This window comes from Phyllostomus hastatus, unplaced genomic scaffold, assembly GCF_019186645.2.
Source record: "Phyllostomus hastatus isolate PE091 unplaced genomic scaffold, TTU_PhHast_1.1 phas_contig_86, whole genome shotgun sequence".
Classification (NCBI taxonomy): Eukaryota; Metazoa; Chordata; class Mammalia; order Chiroptera; family Phyllostomidae; genus Phyllostomus; species Phyllostomus hastatus.
The window spans coordinates 47974604-47986805 of NW_025333977.1; the positions used below are offsets into that span (position 1 = coordinate 47974604).

A 12202-nucleotide genomic window follows, 5' to 3' on the forward strand; every position below is an offset into this window, starting at 1 on the left:
GGGCTGGCAGTCTGATGAAGTTTTTATGCAGTTTATTTTTCCTGTCCTGTCTGGGAGGATACTGGCACCCTCAGCTGGGGCCTCATTCCAGCAAAGAGGTCATTAATGTGTGACAGGGGCCCAGCACACCATGGTTTATGATTGCTAGGGTTCTCACCAAAGAGGCAACATTGTATATCACTTTCTCTTGGCAAAAACATCTGAAAACAGTCCTGGCCAGGTAGTTCAGGTTAGAGCATTGTCCCCATGTACAAGGTTATGGGTTCCGTCCCCAGTCTGGGCACATATAAGAATCAACCAATGAATGCACAAATAAGTGCAACGGCAGGTCAATGTTTCTCTCTCTCCCTCTCCTTCCTCTCTTTCAAATCAATAAATTAAAATTTTTTTAAGTTTTTTTTAAAAACATGGGGATATCTTAAGTAACCACATTATTTCAGATGCTCACAAACCCCCTGTCAAAGATGTGACAGTTGAAAAGCCAGGTTACCAGCATGTTCCTCTTCATTCCTCACAACTGCCATCTGGGGTTAAAAATTACTTTAGTAGTGTATAAGCAAACGTGCCTAAGCGATAAAAATTACAGGCACCACGTCTGGGCTTTCCAGAGGAGGAAGTACATAGGCTCTTCCTTCAGTACACAGGGGCCAGAAATGTGAGAGAAAACCAGGCTACCAGCTAACAGTGAGGTTTTCTTTTTAAAATTGAATTTACCGGGGTGACATTGAAAATTATATACATATCAGGTGTACAATTCCATAATTCATCATGTCTATATTGTATTGTGTGTTCACCACCCCAAGTCAAGTCTCTTTCTATCACCATTTGTCCTCCTTTTACCCTCTTCTACCTCCCCCTCCCCCCGCCACTCCCATTTCCCTCTGGTAACGAGACATGTTTTGGGGCCTTTCTCTAGGCCAAGTACCAAGGCATGGACAACCTCAGCACTCAAAAAAACTTTTATGAGGCAGGTACTCTCATTGCCACTGTTTTACACATAAGGAAAATGAGTCTCAGAGAGGTTAAATAACAAAAGCAATTCATAAAAGTCGAACCCAACAGAAACTCAGTTCTGACTTCAAGTTCTTCCCATTAAGCACTAAACAAAAAGATCCGCTGCCCTCCACCCCACCCCCATCACCACCCTAACACTCTGATTTCTTTAGCAGGCTCCATTTTTCCCCAAGCCCATTATTCTATATATTATAATAGGGCCTGTGTAGAGTCTATTTCACTTTTTTAACTCCTTCAAAAAATTTTAGTGGTTATTAATAGTTATCAATCATACCAAGAACCCATTCAAAAGATCCTATCCAGTTTGTGTCATGGGAAAAAAAAATCCACTTTCAGAAGTGTACTGATTTCCCCGTCAGCCCTCGAGGGATGGGCTTTCACCTAGTGGTGATCTCTTTACTCTCTGAAGTCCTCCAAGGTCTCCCTTTCTTCCTCCTTCACTGAGTATCTCTGGGACACACACTTGAAGGTCACTGATCTGCTCAGACAGAGTTGAATAGGATAACACCTGACAGAAAACACAATTTGGCAAACTCAAAAACAAACATTTCAGTTTAAAACCAGACAAAGCTAAAAACAGTTATTTGAAAAAAGTGCCAAAACATTTTTTAACATTTTTTCACTTGCAGAATATTTTATTTTACAGGCATGTGAAAAGTCAGTGAATTCAAACCCATAACAACTCTGCCGTCCTGTAGAGAGATGCCTTTGCACTGCATACTGACACAGCCTGACAGAGGATGCTCCACTTGGACAAAGTCACCCATCCAGGATGTTTTCAAGTGATAGGTTATTTTTTCCGCTCTGCCCATGAAAATAAGGTTTCATTTACAAGGCACATTGCTGGGGGGTGGGGTGCCCCGTGGCGATGGGGGGGGGGGCGGTTAAGGAAACCTGGGGGTGGGAACTAAAATATTTCCACCAGATGGCGCTATCCTCGCTGAAAGTAATAAATACAGTATTCCTGATTTAAAGCACTTTGTATTCTAACCAGTCCAAAACAAATCTTATTTTTTTTCTTGAGATCTTTTGCAACAATGGAAGTGTCTTCAAACCTAACACTCTATAATTAAAGAAAATGTAAAATAAAGTTTTTCTTTCCACAAAGAATGATGATGATAATAAGAATAAACACTTATTTTATAGCTCATTATGTGCCAGGCATGGATCTAAACACTTCATATATATAAACTTATTTAATTACTTCATACTACAAAAATAATCCTCATTTTACACATGGGGAAACTGAGGCACAATTAAGTAACTTAACAGAGACATTAAGCTGGTACTGGGCAGAGTTGGTATTGAAATTCTGACAGTCTGGTCCCCAAGTCCATGTACCTACCCTACAGAAAACATAGAATCCCAGTAAAAGGAAATTTATCAATAAATGTACTTATCTACATTACTAATTATATCAGAGCTCTAGAAATACATTAAAATTGGCTTATGAAAGTTACAAATTCTATTATGTGATAGAAATGTTATGAACTGTATTTTAACATTTTCACACACACATAAATACCTCCCAGTGAAGGGGACATATTGCTTAAGTTCACTTATTTGTCAGGTATATTCCACTGAAAAGATAAAACTTCTACATTCAGGGAGAAAAAAGAGGAGAAAGATATGTTCTAGCCAAAAGGTAAAAAGAGGAAAAAATGCAGTTGATGTAAAACAGACATAGAAACTTTGAATCATATTCAAAATATCAATTTTTATATACATGTTTATATATGTTAATGTACATGACACAGGTAAACATTTATATGATATATATAAAAGCAGTGATATATATCTATTATTTTTCAAATAATAAAAATAAAATACTACATTCTAAATCTTTAAACAATAGGAGAAGAATCTGCTCTTTATATTTTAAAGATTGGTAATAAAGAGTATAAACTACAAGTAGACCTTTAGCTTGAAATCAAATATGCTGTGTACATCATTTGCTATTAGGACCACACTGTGGCTCTAAATCACCCCCATCTTTGGCGCTTACTTTGCATTCCCCATTACATTCCCACGTACGGAACACGGCTGAGATTCTCCATCGGCTAGCAGCATGCTTTGTAATGGGTAAATGCTCAAATATTGTGGGAAAAACCCCAGAATGTGTGTCTGGAGAAATTTACTGCCCCAATTTATTAGAAACCTGGAAGGTAAAGTATTTTATTCAACCACAGGTAAACTTACTTCAGACATTCAGATTACAATTTCTTTAGATATGCTTTACAGCAATGGAGCTTTTAGTGTGTGGCAGGGGAGGCATGGTGCGTGTGCAGTGGTGACACGTGCAGATTCACATGTGCCTACAAAATCAAGTTTCAAGATTTAAAGTCCTTTTTCTTGTTAGTCTCCTTCCTACTTGCTGCACAATTTTTAAAAATTAACTCTAGTAATTTATGTACTAGCCACATACTAGTATCTAAATATCCATCAGTTGGGGGTTAGTTACTAATTATAGCATACCAACATGTTGGACTATTAGGCAATTTTTTAAAAGGAGACAGCTCTGCCTGTACAGACATAGAAGTGGAAAAAGCAAGGTGACAACTGTGGGTATAATATACTAGCATTTGTGTGCAACTGAAAATTCTGGTTGGCTCCAGGCCACATTTAAGGGACCAAGGAATGGGGACCTGAGGAAGACTTACTTTTTGAACATCTCTTGGAAAGAGTGTTTGATTTTTTTTTTAACCAGGCCCATAAAAGATTTTTTTCCAATTATAGTGATTATAAAATTAAGGTTAATATTTTATCATCAGTTTTTAGAATTTTTAATGAAAATTAAATGGTTAAAGAAACCCTGAAACTATTCTAATGCTACCTAATGCATGGTTTCTTCACTACACTTGCATCTGCTTGCTTCCTACTTGAGCTCCTATTTTTGGGACAAATGACTCATGGGAAGTTTTGGTTTACCGCTGCTGGTAGAGGCATTGAACCATTTTCCTTGCTCTGCCCTTTAGACAAGTAACACAACAGAGGTTATTCCAAGTCATTTACCTTTCAGCTAAACATTTTAAATCTGCAAGCTTTAAAATGGTACACCCAAACTTCCTGGAAGAACAGACAAGGTATTTGCTTGAAGCTGACTTGGGTCTACTTCAGTTCCCACTCTGGCCACGCCACCGTGTGAGGGACAGGTGTCTAGGAAAAGGGCTTCCATTCCCACAAATTTCATGGGATTCTTTTTGCTCGCTAAAGTTAACAGTTCTGTGTATAAAGCAGTATCTAGACATTTGATCTTAAATGGAAATGTTATCTGAAAATGGTACCATCTTTTAGAAAACTTTAAAATTTGCCATTTTATTTTTATCCTTTGGGGGAGGGAGGGAATGACTACAACAAAATCTCAGTTCTGTTGCTATAGTATATTAGTTCACATCTGATTATCTCTCCTGGGCAATTAGCAGAAAATAATCTCTTCTCAAGTCTAAAATCACACTTAAACATTCAAAATCAGATGACAAATGAGTCACACTACCTCCGGGCAGGTATGGCGAGAAGCTGCCTGCAGATTATGTGACTGTGGGATGCCTTCCCAAACAAACCGACTTCGATTCAAACCACTCCCTCCTCGCTCTGTTAGCCTCAGGCTGTGTGACTTTGAGAAAGTTTCCCCATCTATAAATGGGAATGCTGTCACTTCTTGTAGGATTGTTGTGAGAATTTAATGAGATAAAGCAAAAAACACCTACCTTGGTATCAGTCATACATTATGCAGCAGAAAAAAGAAAAATAGGAGGAAGGAAAGAAAGGGATTTCTTTCCAGAGTAGCACCCTTTGGCAGTCTTCAGGGACCAAAATTCACAGAGAGGAGCTATGTGCCCTCCTTGCTTTTGTCTGGATGAAGACAGGAGGCCTATGTGATTTCTTCAAAGAATCTCAATAAAGGCATTTGGAGGGGATGCTGGAAATGTAGTGCAAACCCCATCATAAACTGTAGCAGAGGCCAAGAAAAGAAGGCCAAGGTGGTGGAAAGGTGAGGCAGCCAAGATGTGGCAAAGAAGGCTCTCTGGGTGCACACATAGGTGTTGGGGCAAGCAGAGCTGCTTCTGGGCCCACAGGCCCTCAGTTGACACCTGTGTATTCAACTCCGAGTCAAAGCTTGGCTTACCGAGATTTGGCTGAGACACGGCCATGGCCCTCTGGGGTGCTGGTGTGGAAGTGGCGGCAGGGTGGAGGCTCATATGATTCAGGGGCTGATTCATCACCTTCCTAGGGTCTTGCCATGTGGTGATTTTTTCTATGTGACTAAAAGAAGGAAAACAATTACCTTTTTAATTGCTGCATCATTATCATTATCACCATCACCAATAACAGTGCAACAGTTAAATGACTTTGGCTCTTTTTTCCTTAGGATTTGCTTACAAGCAGCTGACACATTCTACTTGTTTTCATCCAAGGTCAGGTCACTTACCTCCCGTCCAAACTGTGCCACACTGAGATTTTGCAGGTGACTCTCTAAACACAAGCCCATCGCTTAGTTGTCCCAGATGCTCCTACTGGCAAAAACCCTCTCAAGTGTTTTCTGCCTTACTGGGGACAGACAAGCCCCAGCATACCTCCCCATATCAAGAAGCCTGCATTTCCAGGTCCCTGGCACTGGGACACCACGGTGTGAACTCTCAACAAGCAGGGCCAGCCTGCCCTCCCACACTGGAGGCACACATAATTGACATAATGAGGACACCTCTGCCTATCCTCAGTCAAAGACAGGGCCCTTGAAACCACCCTCGAAAACATGGCGTGACTGAGCTCTTACTAAGGGTAAGGCACTGTGATGTACACACAGGTAACACATAAAACCCTCACCAGGCTTACGTTCTACTGTGCAAGGTAACAGCTGTGCAGCTGAAACAGGAAGTAGCTGGAAGTTAGTGCAAGAAGGCATGCGAGAGCCAGATTATGGAGAAACCTAGACATGGAGGCTTGAAGGTTTCTGGGGGAGAAAACATGATAAGACTTTGGCTCATATACAACTTCCAATATTTGTTATTATGACTTAATCTGAAAGAAAGTACCACAGCATAAGCTTCTGCCCAGGGTTTTTGGCTATGCCCACCTCCCTCCAAACCATATCACGAATCATCCCGGGTGCCTTATATAAACCCTATGCCACTCCACGGGCTCCATCTTTTTTTTGGAGGTTATCACATTTTTTTTTTTAAAGCTGAGCAAACTTATCTGCTGCCACACCTTTGTTTTAGGAACTGTATCAGAGATGTTTCTATATTTATCAAAGACAGCAAACTGACAGCTGAAGCTGAAAGTCATCCTTAGTTCTAGGCCTCACAACTAGGTTTGACTCTCCCAAATCAATTGGCAATGTCTGCCCCCAGGCACTACAGACCCTCACAGATCCATAAGAAAGGGGACAAGATTGCTCCCTCCTTTAAACACACCTCAATCATTAATAGCAATAGCCTCTTCTCGAAACAACTATTACTATTGTTAACTGTGGTTGTATTTCCTTATCTTTTGCTTCTGTTCTCCTCATATTTAAATGCTGCCCCTGCTAAAAGCCATCTTTAAATTTCTTCATCCCAAACTGGAAGTTATTGCCAGGGGGAACTCGTCCATTGCCTTGACGAAAACCTTGGACCTTGTCCCAAGAAAGCCTTTAAATGAGTGTGAGTTTTCAAAAAGGGGGGTCAGCCTTGGTAAAAATGGCAAAATTAAGTTGAACTTCTGAGTTTCACTACTGTAAGAGCCATCAGCCGTCTTTTAAAATATCCTCAAAAATGAACTGGAAGGAATAAAATCAAAGAACCAAAACTATCTTAAGAAAAAAAAAAAAGGAAGTAGAAGGGGGAGAGACTGATCTAAAGAGATCAGAATCAATTGCCTAAGCACTAAAAAAATGAAAAAGAAATGATGGTCTTAGTTATACCTTTAGTTGAACAATGTAATTCTGTGTAAAGCTTTCATAAAGTCTTTCTGTCAACTTTTGGTTCTGTGGAAACTCATGGGGTTGTACAACAGGACCCTGAGGGGGATTTATAACAGGTCTTCAGAATGAGAAATGAATGGAGGAGGATGTCAAAGTTAAGTAAACTTGCTTTAGCAAAGTAATTAGGGCTAAGAAACCCTTTGACTAACTATTTCTTTAGGACCCATGCTATTAAAACTTGTTTTCCACAGTAGGCACATCCTGCATACTTGGTACCATGTATGGTACCATCCACCATGGTACGAAAGGGGGAGGAATCATCCTCTCTGCCAGGAGCCTTGCTTAGACCCTCTGACACCATGGATGTTGATGCTGTGCTACAGCCTGAACACAACCTGGGTGAGATGGAGTGATATACAGGGAATAGAAGAAGACATTAAGGACACTGCCGTGGTCAGACACTCAGCTACAACTCAGTAGTAGTACTAACACAGGAGCCGGAGGATACTTTTCCGAAATGTTGGTTCCCCATTCTGCCCTTCTGAACTAGAGGGCCGTGAGTCAACAATATTGTGATAACTATGTATGGTGCCAGTGGGTACGTGAAAAATCGTCAGGGACAGACTTTGTGAAGTATATGAATGTCTAACCACTGTGCTATACACCTAATACTAATACAAAACAATGTTGGATATAAACTTTAATTTAAAAATAAAATAGCCCTGGACAGTGTGGCTCGGTTGTTTAGAGAATTGCTCGGTAGATGGAGGGGCTGCAGGTTCAATATCTAGCCAAGAGGCAATCAATCTCTCTCTCCTCTCCTCTCTCGCTCTCTCTCCCCCCCACACCCCATTCCCTCCTTCCGTCATTCTGAAAGCACTGAAAAATATCCTCAGATGAGGATATAAAAAATAAATAAATAAAATAAATTTTAAAAGTTAAAAACACACACGCTGGACCATGGCTCCAGGATCTGGGGGGAGCAGTAAGACCCACACTCCAGTGGTAGATGACCTGACCTTGCCTAAGCACTGCCACCAAGGCTGGCCGCCTCCATCCCCTGGAACAGAGTGCAGGGCTTTCTGGACGAACTCTCTGGCCCTCTTTCCGATAGGTCTGACCCCAAAGCTGTACACCTCCACCATGGCTTCAAGTTCCAGCACTCCCCCAGGACCGTGGGAGCCTCCACAGCCCACCCTTCAAACTCTACAACCAGCCAAGGCTTTTAAAGTTTTGTTCCCAGCGGATTTGTTAATTAAAAGTGTCACTCACAGTATTTCCCAAAGTCTCGAGGACAAAAGGGAGACTTTCTTAAGTGAACAGTTCTCATTGCTCTGAAACAACTCTGAGAAGAAAGCCACTCAAATTCCCAGCCTCTGTGGACCTGTCCACAGGACACCAGCTCTTCCCTGAGGCTCAGCTTATGTGATAATGTCCAGGGTGGCTCCCAGTCTGAATGCCAAATGTAAGGGCATTACTCACAAGAACTTAATACATCGCTGATGATTTGATTTGAAACCTCAATTCCCCTATTGTTCAAATCACATAGCGCCCCTCACCCCATTCCCAAATGTAGGATAAACCATTCAGTCTTACACGCTGCTGTCTCATCTCCCTCTCTGAGTTAACTGAGTCATTTCCTTTCTCGTATTTCTCAGCGCAACCTTACTGCTTGCCAGAACCCACAGTTTAGCTAGATTAATCCCCACTTCCCTGCTACTCCCACCTTCTTCCTGATTTCACTCTCTTGCTAAATCTACTGCAAGAAAATATCTCTCTGCCATCTTTAAAAGTCTAATTTTTCTTGGGAACTTATATATACATATAAATAAAGGAAATATTTATACATATATTAAAAAGGGAAAAAAGATACCAAAAATATTTAGGCTGATATATTCAATTGCTCACTGGTGATTTTTTTCCTTATCTAAACTCTTCTATACTTTCCAGGTTTTTAACAGTGACTAGGTATTGTTTTCATAACCAGTAAAAACAAAAATACTCATGAAAGTACAAAAAGACAAAAAGGAAAATGATGCATATCTGTCTTCATTTGGCCAAAGTAAGAAGGGAAATGGAATCAATTACCGGGCTCCATGTTGTTTATTAAGAAAAAGAACACCAGTTCCTAAGGGAAAGAAAAACTGACCTCCCCATACACACCCACTCAAAATTTTTTTCTGGACTAAAAAAAGAAAAAAAAAAAGACTGCAGGGCTTCCCTTTGAGGCCCAGGTGTGTGAGGAGAAAAAGTTGCCTGTAGCAAAGATAATGGGGATGGTCTTTTCTTGTTCCTTTGAGGGTCCCTCTGACCATTGCTTCCCAGACTGCCTCTATCACAGCCACAGCAAGAACAAGACAAATCTTCCCCTCCAATCAGCTGCAAGTTTGGAGAAGACCTTCAGTCGCCTGGGGGCAAGATGGGTGAGTGAGCACCTCTCTAATGAGACATCTTTCTGGAAATGGCACCTTATGGAAAATTGTCATGTGTGAAATAATTTTTGTTTCTTGGATTAGTATGTTCTTCAGTAAGGACACATACTTAAAAAGCCATTTATTTACTAAGGAAATTCTGTGTTTGGAGTTAAAATGTTGAAATCAGTGGGGGAGCGGGCAGCGTTAGCACCCTCCCAGTCACCGGCTCCACTCTGCCTGGCCTCTCCCATCAGCCTCCAGGGGATTGTTAACTTAGCTCCTATTTCCTTCTCGATGGCCTCCTGGGTGACCTTTCACCTAGATGATCACAAAGGCCTCCAGGCTTCCCTTCCTCCAGGCTTTAGGTTCTCTTCCCACCCTCCAGCCCTTCCCCACCCTATCTGACAATCCACTCTCTACCCCACCTCCAGACTCTCATCCCAAAGACAGGGGGGATCCAAGTCACCCCTGGGCCCTTGGTCCCCATTGCCCGTGAAATAAATAAAAGTCCTATTCACATAGGCATCTTTCAGACAGACAGCCTCCTGTGAGACACTGTGGGCTCTAGCACGACCAGTCTTGGAGTCATGCTTACCTGAGTTTTAATGCTAACTCTGACCTCGTGTGACCTGTGTGAGCCATTTAAGCCATTCTAGTTTCAGCACCTGTATGCATGAGATGAGTGAGGTAAAAATATTACCACACACACCGGGATTCCTTGTTGTGAAGGCAAAACAGACCTGTTCTGGGAAACTACAGATTTCTTGACCACTGGACTCCCGCAGTGAACGCATGGAAGGCAGCTCCAGCCTTCCCAAGGCTGGCCAACACTTGGTTCGAGTTTATTCAACAACCAGGGATAGTATTCCTATTGTGTGTGATGTACTAGTAGGTATAAAAAGGAAAAGAATTTTGTAAATACAAAACCCTGACTAGCAGCAGAACCATTAAAGGCAAAGATAAAATCTTATCTGTAAAAGTAGAATCCACCAGCTTCTCACAGCCCAGGAAAAGGCCTAGTGTTTTTGGATGAATTTACCCTCCAGTTCATGACCTATTACACCAACTTTATGGAAGGAAGCCACATAACAAAGACTTTCTGAAATAGAGTAGGCCTATGTAATACATTTTGTATTGCTGGAAACATACAAAGATATAAAAATAGGAATGACTACAAATGCTTAATTTTGAAAGAATTTAGAGTTCTTAGCAACATAAGCCGCTTGCTTATTTCCACGGGCAAAGATTTCATCTTCAAATTTACAGCATTTTTCTTCCCTTTCTCTCTGCCCTCTCTTCTTTAATATATCATCAGTTGATTAGTGTCAGACAATAATCAGACAATACTCAGAGTTCCCTACCATCAGCAGAGCTGTTACGACAAGACTTAGAAGCAGCCTCCAACCTGCCTCTTCTTTTCCACCACAACTTAGAAAGGTAGTTAGAGAACCACATCAATGAGATGGGGAGTTAAAGGCGGCCTGGCGTCATACAAGCAAGGCTGACTGGTTCAAAACTTGGTTCACATTCCATGACACTTGGCTTCACCCTCTGACAATCCCAGTTTCTTTGTAACCTCTCCCTTCTTGCTTGGGGGTTGCTGATATTTCTCTTCCAATGGAGCACAAACTCTTTTGATGACAGAAATAACTGGATAGGGCAGAGAAAAAGTGTTCCTGCCCATTAGCAGGCGTCTGAAAAACAATGCTGCTGTGATCTCCACAGTATTCACAAGCCTGATTTAGGGTATAAGTAAATTGTCTTATTTTTTTAAATCAGCCATTAAAAACCTTTTTGATTTGCGAGGCCAATTTACCACCCTCCTAATGTCATAACCAATGTACATACACTGAAGATTATTTGCTTAAAAAACTGCTAAAGGAAATAGCTTCGAAACTTGCTTGTTGTGACCCAGTTCAATTAAACCCATCAGTGTTCAAAATGAAAACTGAAACAGGCTTGCATGAGGTTGACAATTTCCCAGGTAGGTCTGGCCAAGTAAATCTGATCCACTGTCAGCAGACAGCAAACACCATGCCAGTGCTTGATCCTGGAAAGGCTTGCCCAAGACTCGCATTAAAGTTTTGAAATGTTCCCTAATTAAAATTAAAATACAAATATGCAAAAACTGGCTTACTTTTTTGTTGTTTTTCAGGGATAAATGCTGCCTCTGTTTCAATTAATATAAACGTGCTAGCAGTGTGTTCAAATTTTAATTTAAAGACCTGGGAAAGACACATCCTATCTGACTCATATCTTACATGTCTTTGAGTGGCGCCTTTTGTTTTTGTTTTGTTTTTTTGCCAGTGCTACTTAGCTCTTCTGACTGACACCAGAGGTGGGTCTTAACCACAAGGACAAAGACAGCTGGCATACACAGTTACTAATTCTCCCAGGCCCAGATGCACATTCTTTCTCCACATAGTTCCTCTGCTGTCACCTAAAACCAGAACACAGAAGCAAGAGCTGATCACAGCGGCGCCCCATGGCCACCGCCCCATCGCCACCATGATAGCTCACAGCCCGCATGTAAACTGGCAACACCACCTGACTAGTGGCCATCCGGTAAATTGTTTCCCTCTGCTTAACCCTATCAGCTCAGTTGCAAAATGGGGAGTCAGCTCCTGGACTTGGTTGGATACATTGACAATCAAAAATAAAGTGCTGGCTCTTCGTCTGGCTGAAGCACTCATAATGTTCCATAGCATTTCTAAAACCATCAATCTTCCTCCCAAGTTGTCACCACAAAGGATGATTCTTTGCCCCAAAGCAGCTTTCATAGTGCTATAATTGGTTACAATTCTTCTTCTGTTCTCCCCAAATCCTAAACAACGCTGTCTCTTGCTAGTCCAATGTGTTAGAATAAAAGATA

The 12202-nt window shown here is 41.3% G+C and overlaps 1 protein-coding gene across 1 annotated transcript in view; it reads right to left on the reverse strand.

The window, feature by feature from the left end:
• WWTR1 (WW domain containing transcription regulator 1) overlaps nucleotides 1-12202 on the reverse strand; it is a 132305-nt gene that overhangs the window by 49494 nt on the left and 70609 nt on the right. The window contains exon 3 of the mRNA XM_045851395.1: nucleotides 5141-5277. Within this exon, the coding sequence (XP_045707351.1) occupies nucleotides 5141-5277 (137 nt within the window). The remainder of the gene's footprint in view (nucleotides 1-5140; nucleotides 5278-12202) is intronic.